We start from the raw sequence: 23899 nt of genomic DNA, 5'->3' as shown, positions 1-23899 counted from the left end.
TTTACTTTTTAGGTTGCTCAACTGGTCAGTCAGATTCAGGATTCAATTTGTTTCTGTACAAGACTTTTGTCACATAAAGGCATATCCCCAAAATGTTGTCACCTTATCTAATAACATCATTATAATCCAATGTTATCATTAAACATCTCATAGCTAAACTGCATTGTAAACTTACAGAGTCCTACCTCAATATTGCTTAGCCCATCACTTATTATAACAATGATCAGAACCTGCTCCCTGTAACATGGGATCCTTTGTTTGCTATGGGTTTTATGTTGTTGGTTGTTGTTGTATAGCAAGCCAACTGATAAGGCAATTGACAAAGATTTATTAGATACAAAGACAAGAATGAAATAATTCTTACCCTATGCCAATGGGACTATGTTGCTTTTATCATTATTATTTGTATCTATATCTTGTTTCCCTTATTAGATTGTAAGCCCCTCAAAGGTAATTTTTCTTATTTATCTTTTGATCCCTTTGTGCATCTAAACACAATACTTTGCACATAGTAAGTATTGAAGGAATTAAATGAAGCTACTTAGATTACTTTCTTTGTTTAAATCAGAGGTTCCCAAATTTATTTGGCTTACTGCCTCCTTTTAAAAAAAAAATTTACTCAACACTTCCCTGGAAATCTATTTTCCTTAACCTTCAAATGTTTTTTTAAAATTTGGGTCATTTCAAAAATATATTTTTTAAAAAATTATGCATCTTAAATTTAATAATTTTTTGTAAATTAGTGGAGGGTTTTCTTGCATTGAAATTTTGATAATGTAACATTGCATCATGTAACCATATAGTATTGTATCGTAAACAAGTCATTACATTTACGTATTCTTGCTGATTCATGCTGAACTTCCTAACAATGTACCATACTACCAACACTTGCTTGTTAAGACCTCTTGGCAAATTTGACCACAGATCAGTTATAACTTGCATTTTGTGTGTTTGCTTGGAAAATAATGTAATCACTATAACTTTAACTCTGTTACACAACAGATGAAACATGTACAAACAGTTTTTCAAAATGTTTCTATCTTCTCCTTTTTCCTTATGCTTCTACTGCCCCCTCATTTTTATTCAACACTTACCAGTTGCACCTGAGGTTACTGCTGCCCCCTAGATCATTCCAGTGCCCTCCAGAGGTGATATTGCCCAAGTTGGGAACCCATCTTCTAGAAGAAGAAATTGGGGAATTTTGGCCCACATGGAACTACAAAAAAAAAAAAAAAAAAAGAATCACAACTGACTGGGTTTCGTTTGGTGTTCTATAGTCTTAATCTATGCTTTGATTCAATTTATTCCCTGGTTTAATGCTTCAGTGAAATATTCACCTGAAATGGCTGAACTTGTAAACCTGTTGGGCTCTAACCTTACTACTGGTGCTTAGAAACAGTCAACTTTGGGGGCAGATAGGTGGAGCAGTGAATGGAGCACCAGACCTGGAGTCAGGAGGACCTGAGTGAAACTTACAAGCTGTGTGATCCTGGGCAAGTCACTTAACCCTGATTGCCTCCAAACAGAGAAAGAGTCAACTTTGAATTCTAAAAATAAAATAAACTTTGGGTTCTTAGGAAGAATAGCTTAGATGGCAGTCAAGATTAAAAAATATTTTGGCAGGTTATAACATTGGGCCAAATGTAAAAACAATGTAATTTAATAAGGCTAAATGTTCAATCTTAACCTTGGTTTCAAAAACAAATCAACTTGGTTGGTATGGAATGAATGAGGCATGGTTAGGTAGCAATTGTTTTGAAAAAGATCTGGGGATTTTAGTGGACCACCAGTTCAATATGCCTAAATGGTATGTTGTCACAGCCAAAAATTTAATGCGATCTTGGCCTGAATTAAAAGAAACACTGTGTCCAGGAATAAGGAACTATATTCTGCTCTGGTAAGAGCACGTCTGATATATTATATTTTATTTTGCACAATGCTTTTTTTGTTTGTTTTTTTCTTATTCAATGTATTTTATTTTCCCCCAATTGCATGTTAAAACTATTATTTAACATTTTTTATAAGTTTTTAGTTCCAAATTTTATCCCTCCTTCCTTTCTTCCCCTTTTTCCCCTCCCCCCTCTGAGATTGTGAGTAATCAGATATAGGTTATACATGTGCAGTCATGTAGAACATTTCCATGTTAGTCATTTTGTATAAAAAACTCAAAGGAAAAAGAATGAAAGAAAGTGAAACATAACATGCTTCAGTTTGTATTCAAACAATATCAGTTTTAACTTTGCTTTTGAATCAATGAATCTTTCATTCATTCTACAAGCATTTATAAAATGCTTGGTTTAGGTATTATAGACATGAAGGCAAAATATGATACAAGGAGTTTTTGTTCTACTTTGTGCAATATAATGTGCAATATAATTACAAAGTCATTTCATGGTGGGAAGGTACCAGAACTTCAGGGTATCAGAATCTCCCATTTAGATCTCCCCTCAGAGGACAATGGGTCCAGCACATAGCTCACCAAGAACTATTGGGTCCAAAACATAGTTGACCAAGAACTATTGGGTCCAACACATACCTGACCAAGAATCACTCTAAAACATTCTTTACAAGTGTCATCAGTCCCCATTTGAAGACCTCCCCTTATGGGGAGCTCAGTATCTTATGAATCTGCCCATTTTTGTCTTGTGCAGCTCTAATGGTTGTGATACATTTTTTCCTGACCTCAAGTTAAAATTTTCCTCTGTGATTTTTGAACTTGGCTGTTAGGCTACTAAATTGTAAAGGCGAAAACTTTCCTTCCAACTAAGTTATTAAGCAAGAACAGAAACAACGTTGACAAGGGGAAGAGGAAGAAACTAGGAGATTCTGAGGATGTTGAATAAGGCAAACAAATGGTGAGCTAGAGTGGGTTGAGAATCAGTAGTAGTAGTTGGTAATATTTAAAATAACATTTTGCTGTAGTCACCAGAAGGCATGCCTGCCAGCCAAATGACCTCCTCATCACCCTAGCACATAGTAGGCACAGACTGACTGGGAGACCCAAACTGAGCAAGGGCAGGGAAATGAAAAATGGGGGAAGGGAGACAGCCTGTTCTTCCTGTTAAGGGCCACAAAAATTGAATGAAAAGACATTCATTAAGCACTTACTGCACACAGTGTGCAGAGATTCTGGGAATACAAATAAAAAAGAGGCAGTCTTTGTTTTTAAAGAATTCACATTCTGATTGGGGAGATAGCACACATAGGAGAATTCAGCTGGCTAGATGAAAGGCCCAGTGGTCTTCAGTGGGAATGTAGATAGCAAGAACCTGTGGTCTTTAGGATTAGTGACAGGGCAAATAGAGAGAAACTGCCAATAGATCTGAATAAAACACCCATTTTTAGGACAGGAAAATTATATTAAAGATCTTAAGTTTAATGACCTGTTAAAAATAAGTTTTTTTAAGAGGAATAGTGAATGTTCTCACAGAAATGAGCTAGCCTGCCTATTTTCCTTCCTTCCTTCCTTCCTTCCTTCCTTCCTTCCTTCCTTCCTTCCTTCCTTCCTTCCTTCCTTCCTTCCTTCCTTCCTTCCTTTCTTCCTTCTCTCCTTCCTTCCTCCCTTTCCTTCTTTCTTCCCCACCCCCCATCTTTCCCTTTCCGACTTCTTCTCCCCCAACCTTTCCCCCTTCTTTCTTTACTCCCTTTTGTAGGAGGGAGTAAAAATAAAGGGTTGGTGGGTCATGGTGACCATGTCTATCACAGATCTATCTAGTAGGAAACTCTAATAGACAAGGTTAAAATGTACTGCCATACCTTCTGTAGGAAACTAAATCATTATTGAGTTGGGCGGTTTTTCATTCAGAACTCCTTGTTCAATAAAACTGTGGTTCTCATTGTGGACCATTTCTGGTTAAAGTAATGCTGCTGCTGCTGCTTCTGATAATGATGATGATGATAGTGTTTTTAATGCAGAAGTTAGGTTCTGAATCAACCCAGATGTTTGCTGTATAAAAATTATTGGAGTCTAGGCCCTGATTAATTGTGATGAAAATTCTTATTCCTAGAAAAGAAATGGTGAAATGCACTTTCCTCTTCTCAATAGAAAGGTCAGGGACCAAGTGTGTGGAGTGTTACATACCCTATCAATTAGTTGTGATCACTTTGTTTAACTACTTATCTTTTTTAAATGGTAGAATTCAATGGTTTTAGGGACTGTATTAGGAAATGACATATAAAAACAGAAATTAAAAAACAATTGGTTAGAAAAATAACTTCAATATCTTGTCTCCCATAGGGGAAAAAATTCACTCTTTTCAGAAAAACTCAAAAAGCACACAGTTCTTTAACCCACAGCTGATATTTAGAGCAAATGAGATGCAAAGTGTTTCACATGTTCTGTTGTTTTAAGAAGTAAGTTAATAAATAACTTTTATAGAGGAAGGGATTTTAGAGATCACCTGGAAAACCTATTCTGTCCCATTTCATAGATGAGCAGACAGAGGCCCAGAGACAATGACTAATGTTGTCTCTTTTTTTTAAAAAAAAAGTATTTTATTGATATTTTATGTTTCTTAAACAGACATCACCATAGGATCCCATGTCTCTCTCTCCCCCTTTCCCTGAGAGCCATTTTATCTAACAAATAGTATTTTTGGAGAGGAAAAAAAGGTCAACACAATTCATTTATACATTGAAAAAGTCTGAAAACATGTGCAATGTGTAAGATGTGTGAACCTCCATGAAGGGGTAGGTTGGGGGTATCTTTTCATATGTCTTCTTTTGCATCCTATTTGATCTTTATAATTTTGTTACATTTACTTTTGATATTTTGGTATGTTGTTCTTTTATATTATATTGTCTTAGTTATGATGTATATTGTTTTCTTGGTTCTGCTTACTTCACTCTACGTTAGTTCATATGGACCTGTCCATGCTTCTATATATTTATCACACACATCACTTCTTATAGCACAGTAACATTCCATTACATTTATGTGCCACAATTTGTTTAGCTATTTTCCAATGGATAGGCATCTACTTTCTTTCCAGTTCTTAACTATCACAAAAAAGTGTTGCTATAAATATTTTGAAGTATGTGGAGATTTATTTTCTTATGGCTTCCTTGAGGTATAAAACCAATACTGGAGTCTCTGATTCAAAGCATATGGACATTTTAGTAATTTTATTTGCATAATCCCAAATTTCTTTCCAAAATGGTCATACCATTTCAGAACTCTACCATCAACATATTTGTATGCCTATCTTTCCACAACCCCTCCAACATTGACTTGCCATTTTTGATCATATTTGCCAACTTGCAGGGTGCAAAATGAGATCTCAGAGTTGTTTTGATTTGTATTTTTCTTATTATTAGTGATATTGGTCATTTTTTCACGTGGTTGTGAATACTTGGCAGTTTTTTTCAGGACTGTTCATATCCTTTGACCAGTTTTATATTGGGCAATGACTATGCCTATCTGGCATATAACTATATCTGCATATAGAAACAGATGTATAGGTATCTATATATGTATGTATGTGTGCCCACGTGTATGAGTGTTGTTTATATATCCTGGGTATCAAATCCTTTTCAGAGAAATTTGATACAAAGATTTCTTTTTCCCCTTTTGACCCTTCTGATTCTAGATGCATTAATGTCTCTGCAGAAGCTTTTTAGTTTCAAGTTTCCACTTCTGCCATAAACATAGTATTATGTTCTTTCAGTTACTTTAATCTTTTTTTAAGGTGGCCCTATTCCTATTGACTCTCTTCTCTTCACCCCGAGTCTCCTTCTCATTTGATATCCCTTTCCCTTTAGGGCTTTGTCTACTGATTCCTTTTTATTTATCTACTGCTTTTTTCTGGTTATATATTACTCCCCCCCTTTTTTTCTTTCAGTAGATTAAGTAGATTAGTCAAATAGAGTCTCTCTTCTCCTCCCCTTCAGCTAATCCTGTTCCTTACTTTTGAAATTTCATTTTTGTGTCCCTTTCCATAAAGGACTTCTCTCACTCTCTTCTTTATACATCCTCTCTGTTTACTCCAGACCTTATTCTCTGATTCATGACTTCTAAAATCATCTGGTCTCTCTCTTTTCTCTGTATTCTGTATGCAATCAAAGCTTCCAAGGTATTCATTGTAGGTGTTTTCTGCCACTGCCTTGTAGGTCTTGCCCCATGCATTCCCCTCTTCCACTGTGCCTCATTTCCAGAATAATGCCATTTATTGCAAATGTCCGAGACAACACTGCCCCATGGCAGGGCTCCTTCCTCACTGTGTCCCTGATTATTCAGCCCACTAATTTCTTGTTGACCTTTCTCTACATTTGCCTGGAAATCTCCTCCCTGGGTCCATGTTCTCCCATTTCTCCAGGTGCCAGTTGCCTCCAACAGTTCCAATTCCCTTCCTCTCAGGACAAGCAGATTTTTCAAGCACCAAATCACGCAAACCTCCTCCAGTAAAAGGTCCTCATCAGTCTTCACCCCTGGAAGCATTCATCATTGGAACTCCCTCCCACATCCAAAATAAGACCTCTTCCCTTTCCCTCTGTCTTCGATCTTTCCCTTTTCCTCCTCACTTCCCTATAGGTTCTTCTCTTTCTGCGGCCACGCAGGTTACCTTCTGGTCATTGCTATCCCTTAATCTGATCCCAGAGCACCACTTGATTTTCTCTTCCTGAGGCACCCCCTTCTATGTGCCCTCTTATTGTAAAGTGGTCCCATCAAAGAAACATTGACTTGTGAAAGCAGGATGTTACCAGGTTCTGTCCATAATATCTCTTTTTCATTTCTCCACTCTTACCTCTACCAGATTTCTGCCTTGTGTGAAATTAGAAAGAAGTCTTCATTAGTTTCTCTCTTGCCATTCTGTTGCTGTTACTGTCCTTGCCTGCTATATTTATTCATCCCTCCTGCATTTCTAGTGTTTTGGGTGTTTGAGAAACAAATGGTTTCTTCAGTCCTAGTTTTCTTTTTAAAAATATTTCAAACTCCTCTTTATTATTAATGTCCATTTTTTTGCCCTGTACAGTTAAGTTCAGATTTGTAGATCACCCTGGACTGCATCCTGAGCTCCATCATTCTTGGGAACACATTATTCCATTCCCTCCTCCTTTTCCAGTGGGTACAGAAAAGTCTTGTGTTATTTGAATATCCTTTATTTTGTATTTGAAAGGTTTTTTTTTTCCTGATGACTTGCAGAACTTGTTTCTGAATTTAATTATTAAATTTGACCACTATGTGTCTTGGAGTTTGCAGTCTTGGATTTTTGGGTGGGAGATCTGTCAATTCTTTCCATTGGAACTTAATTTTCTACGTTTAGAAGTTCTTGGCAATTTTCTTCCATTGCCTCCTTCATTATGGTGTTCAAGTTTTTATCCTGTCACATTCTTCTGGGAGATCTATGATCCTTAGGTTGTCTCTGCACATCCTGTTTTTGAGTTGTCTATTTTGCTTGTATAGCAAGCATATTTTCTTTTCTTTTTTTGCTCCTTTTTTGGGTTGTCCTTCACTTCTATGCATTTGCATTCCCAATCTATTTTTCTCTCTTTTGTTTCTTTGATGGAGCTTGTCATTGCAAATTCAAATTTTTTCTATTCCATTCATTATTTTTGCTGAACAGGACATAAATTCTGCACTCACAAGTCTCATTTCTCTTTTAAACCACTCGGGAACAACATGCGGTGCTTCCATGTTCTCCTCTAATTCTACAGGGTCCTCTGTCTCAACAAGTGTTGGATCATTTTCGTTTATCTTGCAGTATTATTCATAGATGACCGAACTCATTTACTAGACCTGGAGGCCATATTTCTTTCTGTTGTTACTGTTTTTCCAGTTGATTTATTTATGTTCAAGGTCTTTTGAGTTTTCTTCTTCCTGAAATCTTTGGTATTTTCAGTCTTGCTCCCCCTATTTTCTTTATCATGTACTTCCTAATTCCCTCTTCTCCGATTAGTCTACTACCATACCTGGCAATTCATAGTTCATCAGTCTAGATCTCTGCCCCACCTGACTTTTGAGTTGTTAGAACTGACCCCCATTGGATGTTGTGTTCTTTCCCTAAGTTTAATGGAGTTCTACACCTCCTCTCACCTCACCCATGGTGTCTTTTCCTGGTGACTTGTTCTTCCTCTGTTGCTCAGTTCTCTGGCCTACCACTTGCAGTTCAGAGCCTATTTTCCCGAGTATTTCTAATTCAGAGCTTTGCAGCACTGGTACTTCTGGGTTACAGTCCTGACAGGCTTTTGCTTCTAAAGGGCTATGGCCAAGCTGGCTCTCATGGCCTGAGCAAACTTCCACAGCCTGGAGTTGGGATCTCGATGGCATTAGAAGGAATGAAAGAGAGCCAGGATATAGGGGTGAGTGTTTATGTAAGCCTGTGTCATGTTCTTGGGTCTGCTGATGCAGCCTCACTGCTGGTAGCAAGGAAAATGGGGGAGACAGATTGACTGAGTTCAGGGTCATCAGAACGGAGCATCAGTTGCTAGGGTTTTTATTAACCTTTTTTTTGGATTCTGTGTTTCCTAGATCATGGAAACAGCTGAAATTGCTTATTTTGGGTGCATAATTTTTGTTTTCTAGAGGATTTGTGAAGTCTTGGGGATTGGAGCAAATAATTTTTCCATCATCTTGTTGCTCATGTGACCCAGAAAGACGTTTAGGCACTTTCAAAAGGAAAAATATGCTGCAACAAAGCACAACACCTAAAATAACACTAGCATTTCTTAATTATTTGAGAACTGACTGACACTCTAAAATGTGAATTCTATGCACAGGTGGTGGTACGGGAACTCCTTGCTCAGCATACCAAACAATATGAGGAAAGACCACTTTTGGGCCTTCTTCGGAACTGGACAGAGTCTGTGAGTGACAACTTGAGAACCAGGTATGTAAAGTTTAAGCTCCCATAATCACCAGTCTTCTGTCCACTTCCCTCCCCGCTCCTCAAGTAAAAAGGAGCTCAGTTATAGCAAGCTTACTGTTATCCACTTTTGGAGCTACCAATTAAACCAGTAAACATTTGTTAAGTGCCTATTGTAAGTACATAGCAAGGGGCTGTGCTAAGGACAGTTGGTGTTGTTGACTCAGTGAGTTCATCAGTGTTAGTGCTGACTCTACCACTACAGAAGACAACCCATCCATAGCCTCCCACCTTATGCAAGTCTAATCCATGTCATTCAATCCAATTCAATCCCACAAGTATTTATTAAGTGCCTATGTCTAGGTGCTGGACTAGGTAGTAGATATACAAAGACATAGCCATGTAATCCCTACACTCCAGAAGCTCATATTCTACAAGGATGACGTATCTGTCATACAGACAAATGAGTGAATATATGTACAAATTAAACACATAGATATTAGAGAAGTGTAGAGTGCCTGAGAATGCACAATGGGAAATAAGTGTGGAAAGATGGGTTGGAGCCAGCTTGCAAAGGTCTTTACGTGTCAAACAAAAGAGTATATATTTTATTATCAAGGCACTGGAGAATGACCTAAGTTTCTTGAATAGAAGAGTACCACAGTCAGACTAGTGCTTGTCAATTTGGTAGCTGTGTAGAGAACAGATTAGAGAGAAGAAGCTGGATTCAAGGAGAGTAATTCAGAGACTGTTAGGATAATCCAAGTCAAAGAGCCTGAGCTAAGAGATACCCATATGAATGAGGAATCCTATAAGAATCTACCTGAAGCTCTGGAGGATTAGGCCTTTTAAGATTTTGTTGGTGCCAGTGACGTGTTCTTGCTATTCATTCTTTCCTTTTCCTCCTTGTTACATGACTTGCCTACTTCCTTCTCTGGACATGCCTGTTCTTGATGAAGTGTTTTGCACCATTTTGTATATGTGTTATTATTTGTCATGTACTGTAGATTACTTATACTCACCATAGGTATATAGGTAGGAGGAAAGAATGAAAAGAAGGAAGAGAGGGAAGGAGGGAAGGAAAGAAGGAGGGAAGGGAGGAAGCAATAAAGAGGGAAGGAAGGAATGTTATTTATTAAGCACTCACTACATTATTCCAGGTACCATGTGCGTTTCTATTTATCCTTTGAATCAAACTGTGATTTTGATTGTCCTGAGATTATATTACTTTATGAATCACAGACACATAAGCATCACTAAAAAAAAATACTAAAGCTAAAGGGAAGAGTTTGGGATTGTTGAAAACTTTGCAAAAATTCCTTATTCAGATGTAATCCTGCCCACTTTCATCCTTTACTTCAGCACTAGGCTCATATCACTGTCCATCTCCAAAATTTGCTGCCCACATGCCATGATCTGGGTAATAGAAATTCACTATCCATTTGGTTTTCCTATGTAGATTATTAGAATTATGTCTTTTGAGTAGTTTGGCATTCGGCATCTACAAACAAGGTCATCCAAAGAGTCTTACCATATGTAAGGTTCTTACATTTGGACGTTGCATGGGACATCCTCCATGACTATGTTAAATACTTTTATCAACCATCAGTCTCCTTATTCTGTGTCTCTTGATTTTGATAAACAGAGGGTCACTAAACCAAGTTATTTATATGGCTGCATCTATCTACCAGGAATCTTATATGATTTTAACATAGGCATGGGAGACACAATGTTGAAACAGAGACTTTAAGGCTTTTTGTCACTTGTGAGTCAGCTTTAAAAAAAAATCAATAGATAGTAAACACAGCAGGATCTTAGATATGCTACTCCTCTGTCAGTTTTGTGTCAACGAAATTGTTTGCTGCTGTTTTCTGTTGTCTGTGAAAGCCTGCTTGTTCCCTTCTCGTATTTCCATTGTATATACCCTTGATATGCATAGGCCATTTTCATAAAGAATTTATAAAGATGATTAACTAAGCATATGACTATGTTTTTGATCAAATCCAATTACTCTTCCTGATTTGTTTTCTTGAGTCCTATTTGCACTTTCTTTTGAGGGTGTGAAGTACATATACATATAACATCAGATATCAGTCTCCAAATTTAATTACATTGTCACTGATGAGTCTATGTTACATAGAAATGCTGACAGATGTTCCATTTCTTATCTGTTGTTCTCCTTCCATTTTTGTCTAAAATTTTCACAGGATAATCTGGTTTAGTTGAATCTCACAACAAATTTTTTGCATACTTGTTTTCTTTTCCACTGCTTTATTAACAAATGCTTCATTTATTCATTGCCTTTTGCTGTTTTCTGAAATAAAATTGCTTGTAATTCTCCTCCTCCTATATTGAACCCCTCATTGGAGCAATTCTTTTTATCAGCTAAATTTTGCTAATAAATTGTGATGTCAGTATCTTTGCATTTATCCATTTTTCAGATTCAACAACTTATTCAAATAGTTCAGATTAGAGCTGTTGAAATTGCACACAGTGTCTTTTCCTCATCTTGATCCTTTTCCCAATTTTCTGTTAATTTCGACCTTTACCCTACATATTCAGTTATGTGACTGCACATAGACAACAGCTTATGAAATTTTTCTTATATTGAGCAGATACTTTGTGCTGTGTGTGTGTGCCTGTGTGTTTTTACAAAGGAAGAGCGTACAACAAAGTTACCAAGGAGATGAAAGGTCTTGAGCTCATGCCATGTGAGGATTAAAGGAACTAGGAATTTTTTATCCTGGAAAAGAAAACATTTAGAGGGGAATGTGATAGCAGTCTTCAGGTGGCATTGGCCAAGAAAGATTAAGACAGTTCTGCTTAAACCTAAAAGATAGAACTAGAAGCAGTTGGTAGAAATTACATAGAAGGAGATTTAGAAGTCATGTAACAAAAAAACCTTTTAAAACCTATGTAACAATTAGAGCTACTGAGTAGACTTAAGTGCATTGAGAGGTCATTGATTTTCCCACTGGAGGTCTACAAGGAGAGGCTGAATGGCCACTTGGATTCTTTTTTTAAGTGAAGATTCTTAAGAGTTCGACTAGATGGCCTTTCAAGTATCTTCTGAGGCTACAATTCTGTAGTTCTTTAACCCGGTACGGCATCCTGATCTGCTGCTTCATATCAAATAATTTAGTGGTAGTCATTGTTGACTACTACTTGGGTATGACCATTCAAACAGTTCTGAATGCACTTTATAGAACTCTCACTCTCCTATTTCTCTGTCATTCATCTCTGAGCCCTTGCTCATGCCTTTCACTATCAGAAATCATCACCCTCGTCATCTGTTCAGGTGTCCTTCTTCAAAGTTCAGTTTCCCATAATGCTTTCCTTGCGTCTATCCTTTAAGTTATCCTACTTTCCTCTTACTTGAATACATGTGTTTTCCCTCATTAGACTGTAACTTCCTCAGAAGCAGTTTGCATTGTAATTATCTTTTATATATCTAGGGCCAGGCACATTGCCTTATGCGTGGTAGATGCTTTTAAAAATATTTGTTGAATTTAATTGAATGATTTGTCCCAAATTACCCAGTGGCAGATCTGGGATTAAAACTAAGGAGCCTTGACCTCCAATTTAATGCTTTCCTTTATTGTACTGTCTCCCTTGGTTTATGCAATATCAATGAATTTCAAATGTTCAGCATTTTTCCCCCTCAGACCCCAGAACCCTAACTATTGGTGTACTGTAGAGATGGGATCCAAAAGTTTTATACATTATTGTAAGAGAGAGCTAGGAAAATTTGAATATATGGAAAGGGGTCTTGAAAAGATATAAGAGGAATGATGAGAGGAGGCTTTCTTTTCTAGGATGGAACTTCAGGACTCCTCAGGTTAGGAGGAAATTAAAATCTCAAACTAGGATAAAAACACAGGTTGCAACTGTTGATGTCTGTATATGAACCAATATTTCAGCTTCCCAGTGTGTGAGAAAAAAAATGACTATTTTTTTTTAGGAAGTTCTGAAACCATTCCACTATCTTGTAGTGAGCAGACATGAAATATGATGAGATAGTGTGTAAAGAGCTTTGCAATCCTTAAAGCCCCAGGTAAATTTTAGAAAAATGACTATCATCTTCATCATCATCATTCCACTTTCTTCTTTCTCTATTTGAAGGAATATACAAACTACTCCAATTCTTTTTTTCATTGAGCATCCTCTTTGTCTTTAATAGTTAACCAATTAATCAGCTAACGCATATTAAAAAACTTGCTGTGGGCAAGAGAAAGACAAAATAAGTCTAAGGCATGAACCTTCACTTTCAGGTTCTCTAAGTCTTGCGTATTATTTTCTCCCTCTATGCTTGTCTTTTTATAGGCATGTTTTCCATTGTGTCTGTCTTTAGCATCCGGGATTGGAGGAAGAGGAGAAGGCCTCTTTGACAGCTGGAGCTAGAACTGGGATTTTTTTTTAACCTTCTGAGGGAGGCAGCAGTGACACATAGGGCACAAATTTGGCCACAAGTACCGTCATCCCGGGAGAGAAGATGGCTACTTTCTCAAATACTCAAGCCCTTGCTCTTCTTGGGAATTGGGGGGGGAAGGCAGCCCAGGAGTAGGTACCACCATGATGGGGACCTGGGAATGGTTGTGCCATAGGCCAGCAGGGGAACATAAGGCAATTGAAGTTGTTGCTATGTCGAGGAATCATGTCTCCCAGGAGATACTGATACCCTGAGGCGCAGACCCATTTTCCTGTACTAATTAAACTTCTGCTGATGGCTCTCTCTTGGCTGCTGCCCCTACCTTGAGAAAACTCTACAGGAACAGATACATAGTACTCATGGCAACATAGACAACATAGCTCATAGGTACCTATCAATGGTTTCAGAGATGGCTACATTGTCAACTGGAGTCAAAAATGGCTCACAACCTGAGAGTACCAGTCCTAGCTGAGTAAATAATTGAATGGATGAATGAATGAATATCCAGAACCACTTTTTAGTGTTATTGGTATCAGGATCTGTGTCATAATTAGAAGGTACCATAGGCAGTGGAGAGATATAGTAAAGGGGGAAAGCAAGGCAGGGATGAGGGGAAGCTACCATATTCCCTAGTGACCTGAGGTAACCAACCAATCCATAGGATTTTTAAACAATTGGGAATAGAGGGGAAAGGGAGGAAAGATAAATGGATACACCAGTCTTGATAAGGTGACTAGCTTGAGTAGTAGCAGAGCAGCTGGTTTGTCTAAATTGGTCAGATTTAACAGCTGTTTCAAGTGAATCAGATGGAACAGTTCCAGCTCAGCCCTGAGGAGGATGAGGTTAGTTCTCCTTACATGTATGTTTGAGTAAAATGCTGTGGATAGTCAGTCTTTACTAGTGCAACTACTGAGGTATCCCCTGGATTTGATGCAAAATTTGAACTAAATTAATTCCAGGCTGTCTTTTTTTTTCCTGGCTGAATTATTAATTCCATCCTCTGGGCCAAATTTGTTTCCAAACTAGATCCCAAATATTCTTCCTTTTAATTTGTCTTTTCTATACCAAGACTGTCAATTTCTGTCTGGAAATGGCTTATTTATTTGGGGAGCCTGACAAGGACTACCCCATATACTGTACTCCATTCCTGGTATTGTCCTTGTGGTACCTTGTCATCTCAGGTATGTTTTGGGGGATTTCCTCACTTTCTTTGTAGCAAGGCACAGAGGAAATCTGGGACAAATTTATGCTTTCTCCTTCCCACCCCAACCCCAAATAAACTGAGGCCAATTCTATACTTGTAATTGCACAGTTCCCGATAATATATTAAATTTTGTTTAACAGAGACAAAATAATAAAAATAATATTTAGGATTTATATAGTGCTTAAATGTTTGTAAAGTATTTTACAGATATGATCTCATTTTATCTTCACAACAGCCCTGGAAGGTAGATATGATCCCTGTCTTATAGATGAGGAAACTGAAGCAGATCGAGGTTAAGTGATTTGGCCAACATCACATAGCTAGTCACACAGCTGGGGCTGGATTTGAACTCAGGTCTTCCTGACTCCACACTCTATCCACTTGAACCACAGAGTTTGCATGTTGTCTCTCTCAGTAGGCTGTGAGATTTTTGATAATAGGAACTATCTTTTGCCCTTCTTTATAGCCCTAGGACTTAGTACAGTGCATGGCACATAGTAGGCGCTTTGATAAATGCTAGTTGACTGACCTAGCTGCCTCAAAATAGAAATCCTTGATTAAGTGCAAAGAAGCATGCAGATCCCCAGGTACTTATGTTCTTGTTTCTCTTGCCCGGTCCCATGGGTTCCTTCATTTTTCAGCAAGGAGGGATTATCACGGCGGGAGTATTCTCTGTCTGTCTTCATGCTTTGTAGCACAGTCAGATAGTTTCTGAGATGAGGTTGCTCCTAGAGAGTCCTTTAATTACACAATCACAGAGTTGGAAGGGACTTCAGCAGCCGTTTAGTCCCACCCATACCTCTCCAAAGAATTGCATCTAAATCAGACTCAACAAATGGTCATCTCCCCTTTGCTTCAGGCCCTCTGATAAGAAGGAACTCACTGCCTTCCTAACCAGATCATTCTTCTTTTTTCTCAGAGTAGGACAAGGCAGTAAATTCCCTTACTCTTTGTCTTTTCTTCTGTTTGCCCCCTCCTCTTGAATCACGGGGCCCTTTTTTTCCCTTTCATCATCACCAGGCTCATCTAAATTAGAGGAAATGGGTAGGAGAAACTGTGTATATATTCGTTCAAGGTACACACATACTTGGGGGTGGGGTTGAAGGAGAAGGAACAGTCTGTTTACTGGCTAAAATAGTTTTCCAAAATAGATTTGACATGCTAACAACAATGTTGAAGCTGTAAATACTGTGGTTCTAGGCTATTCATCTCAGCCTTGGTTAGTGTTTTTAAGACCCACTCTCTCTTCCTTTTATATATCCTAATAGCGTATTGTTTATTAAGCCCACTTCTTCTCAAGCCTTGAGAGGTTTTCCTGAGGCCCAGGAGGGAGACAGAGATCTCTGAGCCAAGTACTCTACACAGGGGAGCAGAGTCCTTCCTGTGTACATTCTTGAAGAAGACTCCCCAAGCCTCCATGTTTGCACATGCTCCTAGGACTGGGTCCTCATTGGTTGGTCTCTTGTTGATTTATATTTTAAATATATCTCACATATTAGGATTTTACTATTTCAGTATTTCTATAGGGGGTACAATAGATAAAGTGCCAGGCCTGGAGTCAGGAAGCCTTTATTCAAATCTAGCTTCAGACACTTACTAGCTATGTGACCCTGGGCAAGTCACTTAACCTCTATTTACCTCAGTTTCTTCATCTTGTAAAATGGAGATTATTATAGCAGCTCCTGCCTCCCAGGGTTGAGGTGAGAATCAAATGAGATAATAACTGTAAAGCACTTAGCACAGTGCCTGGCACATGGTAAGCGTTATATAAATGTTAGGTCTTATTATTATTATTAACTATAAGCCAAGAAATTCCGCCTGTCCTTGTTTTTGTTTTTATTTCATGACGTACGTCCTTTGGCCAAATGCCATTGGTCGGTATGGTTATTGTTAAGGATGGGCAGATCACCTGAATCTGTCCAGGAAGTCACACATAAGGGGCTAACAGGAAGATGCCTACAGAGAGGTAGCAAGCTGTAACATGCACTGCCCCTAGGTCTATAGCTGAATTCTTCTTCCCTCCGAACTCATGCAGTGCTTTGCTTACATGACTCATGCACCTTGATAACTCTCTACCTTTGCATTATTGTTATTCGCAAATGTCACCCTCTAGCCTAGTGTTAGACTTGAAGACAAGAAACTTTTGTTCAAATCTCACCTTATCAGCTATGTGACTGTAGGCTAGTCCTTTAAACTCTCTGAGCCTCATTTCCTCATTTGAAAAATGGAGATAATTCAATTTGATTAAATATATATTTATCACATACATATTATATTCAAGGCATCTTTGTTGTTGTATGTCCTTTGTTCTCAAAGAGGAGCATGACATCAGGAAGGTGATGTCACGACTTGTAAGTGATATAAGTGAGGGAAGGTATGCAGTTACCAGCCTCACCCTTTCCTCTGGAGCCATCTGGGTCCAGTGGCCAGATTTAGATCAGGATAATCCAGGATGCAGTGGGAGGCCTCAGGCTTTTTGAGCTAAGGTCTTTCTCAGGTCTTAGTTTGTCTGAGACAACCCTCATCTAGCGGTTAAAGCTAGGTAAAAATGAGTCAAAGAATGGTCTTTTTTACGTTGTCAAAAAACATTAAATTTATCTGGGAGGGGAAGACCCTTAGGGTTTCTGGCCAAAACAGAAACAGTTGCTATTTACACTTCCTCTGAGCCATCGGAATCCAAACAATGACCAAGTGAGGCTTGGCCTGGGACACTACCCTCTTAGGATATGAAGTCAAAATAGACAATTTCTGCCTGCAAGGAGCTGTATTTGTATTACCTATTTCATAGGAAGGTTGTAGGGAGACAAAAATCTAAAGTGCTATAAAAATGTTGTTAATATAATTATTATTACTGGAAATTAAGCTCTTTAAGGAAAGGCACCATGTAGTCTTCATCAGTGTACTCTATTCCCTCTTAATAATGCAGTGACTTACATGTAGTAGTTATTCCAATATTATTGAATTTAATTGAATTATCTGCATCTATATATTTCCCCATTTGCCCATGAGTATCTAATTTTCTACTCAGAGATAGCCCTGGGTGAAAATTGGAAGTAGGTAGAGTTTATCTTTGGTGTCGCCTACCTCCTCTCTTGTCCTTTCTATAATGTTCCTACCCACCTTCAGGTGCCCACATGCTGTTTTCTTCTACCAAAGCTTACTTTCAGGAAAAGTTAGAATGGCAGCTATGTTTAGTTTTATGTGACTTTAAAGCGAGGTTTAATCTCTTCTAGGATCATTCACCTTTTAAGTTTTATCTCTCTTTTTGGAATGAAGCCATTTACCTCCTCTATTAGAGAGATTTCAGGCACCAGTGAATAAAAGACAAGAGTGTATGTGTTTGGGCAGAATAGGAAAGATTGTCCTGGTGCCTCTGAAATGATGCTCAAAAGGAAGCCACCTGCTCTGCCTATAAATATAGCCAATTCTGATAATACTCTTACTATATATCTGTATATTGACAAAAGTGGGTCAGTTCAATGGCAGAAAAAGTAAACACACTGAAAAAATCATTCAAACTCATGATAGGGGTACAAGATGCAGACCATAGGCCTACCTTGCCCCTTCAAAGGCTAATAGTAGAAGTTCTGCTCTAATTTATGTATTGCCTCCCCTCCCCTGCAATTTCATTTTATTCCAACTTCAATCCTACCACCGTTCCTGCAAGTAGCTTCCCTCCTGAAGATTTCTGCAGTTCTAACACTGCTTTCCCTATCCTGAACTTCACAGAGTCATTCTAACCATTCCCTAGCAATGGGCTACTTCTGAGCCAAGAGTCATAGAAACTCCTTAGTATATATTAGCCCTGCATCTGCCTTAGTGATTTCTAATGATTGGCATTTCTGTAAGCAGTCACATCACTGAGTGTGGATATAGGTACTGTCTCGAAGCCAGCACCTAAGTTTGAACTGAAACTTGTTTCTATCCATATTGAAGCCAGGGTGCAAAAAAACCTGGGTTCTGACCTAGACTTTGCCTCTAATTCACTATATGACCTTGGGCAAGTCAGTTTCACCTTTCTGGGCTTGTGTTTCTCCTTCTGTAAAATAAGGTGACTTGGAGTAGATATCCTCTATCTACACTCTTATAGTTCCAACAATGGTTCTTCCAGCAGGGGAACATCTCCGAGAAACTGCAACATACTCTAGAGTATAAAGAGATTGTAAAGTCCCAATCTATAGTTCACTAGATCTAAGTAGCTACTTAGTTATCATGCCTTACTGTATTGTCAGGAGGTAAAACAGTGAATGTTTAACTAGAAAGCATGGGATCTCAAGAGAACATCAAATCCATTTCCTCTGTCACCAGGAAGGACTGTGAACTTACCTCCACTAAAGACATAGAGTCTCTTAGAAAATCCATTCCATGTGTTTAGTATCTAACTTTACAGTTGAAAAATCCTTTCTAATATATCTATCTAATCCTTCTAATATATCCTATCTAATTCCTAATATATCTATCTAAAATCCTTTCTAATATATCTAATATATCTATGATAACCTTGCTTCAATTTAAAACTCTTTGTTTTTTCTAATGAAGTTGATTTACAGAAGCAGGATGACATAGTAGATAGAGTACTGAGCTTATAGGAAGGAAGACCTGTATTCATATCCTCCATCTGCACTTAGTAGCTTTGTGTCTCTTGAACAAATCACTTAGGCTCTATGTGCCTCAAACAATTCCCTAGATCTTACCTGCTAGGTTAGAGATCAATTCTAATATGTATTGGAGAAAGGTCTCACACTGGAACTTTCCCCCACAATGATGAAATCATAAATCCTTCTAGTATTCACAAAACCTGTTTATTCAACACAATGAATAACATTTGATTATTGTATTTTTCTTTTAGTTTTTTGGCATTTAACATGGATGCTATTGGTAATCTGACCTTCCTACTCAAAGCAGTGAATTTTCGAGAAAGAGTTCTTCAACGAGGATTGGCAGCCAGAATCTACTATAAGGTAACCATGCACTATATCATTTTTCTTTTTGGTTTATATGTGGAATATAAACTACTAACCATGATAAGATGTGAGTAACCTGTTCCATGGCAGCGTTTTTCTTGTATTTCTTGGGCACATTTGAAAACAGACTGACATGTAGCATATGACTCTTGTTGATTTTATGTCTTAGATATTCAGAAGGCAGAGACCCTCCCCTGAAAAATATGCTTTTCATCTCATCTCCTATTGTGTCATCCTATTGTGGGACTGTGGAAAGTGAGCTGAATTGATAGAGTCAAAGAACCTTAGTTCAGATCCCAATTCTTCTACCTTTTGCTTGTATGACCTGGGGAAAGTCACTACACCTTAGAGGCTAAAAAATCCTCTAAGGTCCCTTCAATGTAATCTACAATATAGTTGACCTAAAGGTATACCTCCATGTAGCACTGCCCCATCTTGTCACAGTCACATTACTTTATCATAACCGAACTCTACCATGTCATGAAACTCTTGTCAATTGCCAATTGGCATATTAGTTACTGTGTGACTATGGGCAAATAATTTAATCTCTCTTGAGCCTCAAGATGCTTATTATAAAGTGGATAATAATATCAGGATACCTACCTCATAGGACTGGTATGAGGATCAAATGAAAGAATGCCAGTGCAGTGGAAAGAATGCTAGATCTAGAGCCCAGAGGATCTGAGTTCAAATCATGGCTCTTCCACTTATTTTATGTATGGTCCTTGTCAAGTCATTTGAATTCTTTGGGGTTCAGTTTCTTCATCTTTGTAGAAGGTTAGGATAGACTGAACCATAATCATATGTATGTCATTTCTCCTCAGCCTACCCCTTGATTCTTTGCTATTATTTAATTAATTTTATCTTCTTGGGGTTTATGGTGATTTAGGGGCAGGTTGTAATAATTTTTTTCTCATTAATAAACATATCTCTTATTAAAGAGGCCAATTCCTTCACCTCATTAAATAACAACTATTTAATGAAAGAGAAAATTCTTTCCCAAAGAGAATTATTCTTATCTATCTTTAAATAAATAATATAAAATTGGTGAATATATATATTTAGCAAATGACAAAACATAGAGGTATAGATAACTATTTCTCACATTTTGGCTGTGACGAATAACATAGCCTGAGTCTTCATAAACCCTAAATAAAATAGTTGACTTTTCTTCAGTCACATGGAAACTCAATCTAATACTGGTCAGTTCTCTTGGATACTGATTAAAGTCATTTTAATATCTCTCAATTTCTTCTCAAGATTAGTTCTTCTTATTTCTATATCTTCTCTTTAGTAAACCCTGGAAAGAGTCCTTCCAAAATATGCTGTACTTGACTGTTAATCCGAGACTTTTCATTGAATTTTTTTTTAAAGTTTCCACAGCTAAACTTCCCACAAGGAAGAAGTCTCTCCTCACCTCCTTCCTGTCTTTTCCACAGATTCTTCATAGAGTCTCATACATAAAACACATACCTTTCTCCTTGAATCCATACAGGAAAATACTAGACTTAAAACCATTTTCTCCACTGACAAACTACTCTCTCAACGTTCTGTTAAAGCTCTTAAAATTACAGGAGCATCAGATATAGTCTATGTGTGGTATGCCTCTGAAACAGGGGGTTACATCTGTAGATGAGGTACTGGATTAGATAGCCTCCTCAAGGTTCTTTCTTTCTCTCAGCCTATGATCCTTGTGTATTCAGAGCACCTTGCAAACCTAAAAGTTGTCTGTAGATGTCAACTGTTATTGTTGCCATAGCATTCGTTATTCCTGTGGAACTGACTACCCCCCATAAGATTGTTCTCCCTAACTTTGGGTTTTGACAAAATCAATTAATGACCTTGCTGAGTCATTTTTCAGTTGTGTCCAACTCTTCATGACCCCATGTGGGGTTTTCTTGGCAAAGATACTGGAGTGGTTTGCCATTTCCTTCTCCAGCTCATTTTACAGATGAGGAAACTGAGACAAACAGGGTTAAGTGACTTGCCCAGGGACACACATCTAGGAAGTGTCTAAAGTCAAATTTGAACTCAGGAAGACGAGTGTTCCTGACTTCAGCCCAGGTGCTTTATCTGCTTTGCCACCTAGCTGCACATAATATTTGCATATTTGCATATACTAATTATAATTTTGTCTTTATTAGGCATATTCTATCTGCGTTAAAAAGACTAACATTTTGAGTCCCCAGGGTCAAGTAATATAAAAGAAGGAATATGCCCAGAATTCATTCATTTATTCATTTGCAATATTTTACTAAGCATTAACTTCGTGCAAAGTAATGAGTCAGGTTAGCGTGGATTTAGCTGAGCAGTCCCTAGGACTGTTCTCACTTAGAACACTGATCTGCAGTCTAGCAGAAATATGAGGAGGAGGCATTTCTGATTGGTAGCTCACTCAGACCTGATCTACCAGGAAAATGTTATAGCTGTTCCAAAAATTACCAACTCCTCTTCTGTGTCCTCCCTAGCCTGTCAAATACACATAGTATATGTGCATGTGTGCATGTACATGTGCACGTGCACACGAGTGCGTGCGTGCACACACACATGCACACACCTCATATCCTCAGAGGTATTTGTATTTTTAAAAGAAAGTTCTTGTTAACCTCAGTGAAGGTCATTTAGTGGTGACATTTCGGCAGATTCTAAACAAATGAAATTAAAATTCAGAAAGTAGGGAGAAAAAATATTATTGAACAAGGAATTACTTGCCCTGCTTGACACTTTTCGTTAGAGTATATATAGCATTCATTTAAGTTCTTTTCCCTAGACTTTGCTAAAGTCAGTGTCCCCAGTTATGCTTGTTAGAAAAGAACTGTAGTTTGGAATTCATTGCCTGGTGCAAAAGGACATGTAGGTTAGTGTGAAGGGAAGGGGCAGTAGCAGCACATCCCACAAAGAGTCTAGTACAGAGTCTACAGGAGGAGGAGAGGGACATCCCAGGGAGGGAGGGACAGAGGGAGACCCATATAAGACAAATAGAAGACCCTGAATGAAGAAGCCTGAGGTCTCTGAAGCCCCTTAGGGAAACTGCGCATGTGCTTCCCATGTGTCGGTGCCCTTTGGCAGAGTGCTGCTTGCTTGTGCTGGGTATATCTCTGCTTGCTGCCAGGAGGATGTTCTTCTCTTTATGGTCACAAGAACTTTTTGTGCCTTTCTGTGTATCCCTAACACTTAGCACAGTGCCTAGCAAAGGGTGAGTGCCTAGTAAATACTTATTGACTGATTATATGACCAGTGCACATGCACATTAAACTCGCAAGAAATGGTGATAATGTGTCAGTCTAATGGTCTTTTAGAACTACAGGCAGATGATAGCTCATGAAGTCTCAGATCTGAAACTTTGTTTTTGTGGGTAGAAAGAAGGAGGGAAAGAAAGGGGGATGGATAGGAGAAAGGAGAGAAAGGAAGTTGGGGGAGGAGACTGTCTAACACAATAAACCCCTACCCATTTGCTGAACAGGGCACACATCCTTTTCTAACACGATAAAGCAAAGTTTGAAATGACATACCTTTGGGAGAGATGACAATGAGATATGTTCACAGAGAAGTGATGGCTGAGGGAAGGTCCTTTCTTGAAAGCAGCCTTAGACAGAGGAGGATAGCCAGAACCTGAACTGTTAGGAAGAAACAGTGGGCAAAAAGGCACAAGACCTGGTTTTGTTTCCTTTCCAGTAGTGCTGAGGGTTACCCCTGGCCTGGCTCTGTGGCTCTTCATGTCTCTTTTGTCCTTGATTCTTGGAAATATTTAATTCCTGTTAATTCCTTCTTCCAATCCTTTTCACCTAGTAATATCTGAAGTTGTCTGCTTTTTTTTCTTAAAGTTCTGTCTGTCTTCTTTTATTTGAAGTGGAAGTCTCAATTCTCACCCAAGGAATAGTCAGATAAGGACCCCAAATAATGTCTTTTCCCTTTCTATGGGTTTTGGCATATGTGCAGATCCCATCAGTTTATGTCCCCATGGAAGATGATGGTGGGGAAGTAACTTCTAGGAGAGAAGTGATGAGGTGTGAGGGCGGGGCTATAGAGAGACCATGGAGCCTGCCTGGACCTTTTGTAATTGGTTCCAGGAAGATAATCACGAGTTCAGGAAGGACCCTTTGGGACTGACTGTGTAAACCAGAACTGTTGGCATCTTCAAGAAGCCTGAATCAGCTTCTGCCTCCTTGCTTCATTCCTCTCTGGAAGAGTTTGGTGACTATCTTTCAAAGCATGACTGCTATGGGGGGAAACCTCAGAGCCTTATTCCCCTCCAAGGCCATATGGTCCCAGAAATCGGCCTCTTTCCTGGACCATTTTTTTCATTCTTTTCTGTTCTAGGTGCAGGGAGTGAAATCTCAGAACATAGTCAGGAAAGTGAACCACAGGAATCTCGGAGTCATAGTCCTGACTGGGTTTTATGCTTTGTAATTTATTTTTTGTTTTTAGTGTAGTATCAATGCTCCTAGGAGGAAGGAACAATATTTGGAAGTGACCTTTGGGTCCTGAGTGGAAATACTCA

General features: G+C 38.4%; 1 protein-coding gene and 1 long non-coding RNA gene across 7 annotated transcripts in view; one reads left to right on the top strand and one right to left on the bottom strand.

The window, feature by feature from the left end:
• Positions 1-23899, top strand: part of ACOXL (acyl-CoA oxidase like) — a 572636-nt gene that overhangs the window by 402414 nt on the left and 146323 nt on the right. For all 5 annotated transcript variants that reach the window (XM_072636271.1, XM_072636277.1, XM_072636298.1 and 2 more), the window contains exons 14-15: positions 8716-8825; positions 19284-19395. In XM_072636271.1, coding sequence (XP_072492372.1) covers positions 8716-8825; positions 19284-19395 — 222 coding nt within the window. The remainder of the gene's footprint in view (positions 1-8715; positions 8826-19283; positions 19396-23899) is intronic.
• Positions 1-23899, bottom strand: part of LOC140521371 (uncharacterized) — a 180831-nt gene that overhangs the window by 55251 nt on the left and 101681 nt on the right. The window contains exons 1-2 of one of the 2 annotated variants that reach the window (XR_011972913.1): positions 14964-19288; positions 1095-1216 (exon numbers count right to left, since the gene is read on the bottom strand). This is a non-coding gene — a long non-coding RNA (uncharacterized lncRNA). Of the gene's footprint in view, positions 1-1094; positions 1217-14963; positions 19289-23899 lie in introns of those variants that run through there. The other variant, XR_011972912.1, reaches the window with a different exon arrangement.

The sequence above is a fragment of the Notamacropus eugenii genome, chromosome 1 (genome assembly GCF_028372415.1).
Source record: "Notamacropus eugenii isolate mMacEug1 chromosome 1, mMacEug1.pri_v2, whole genome shotgun sequence".
NCBI lineage: Eukaryota > Metazoa > Chordata > Mammalia > Diprotodontia > Macropodidae > Notamacropus > Notamacropus eugenii.
This window is presented reverse-complemented; position numbering and strand designations above follow the sequence as displayed.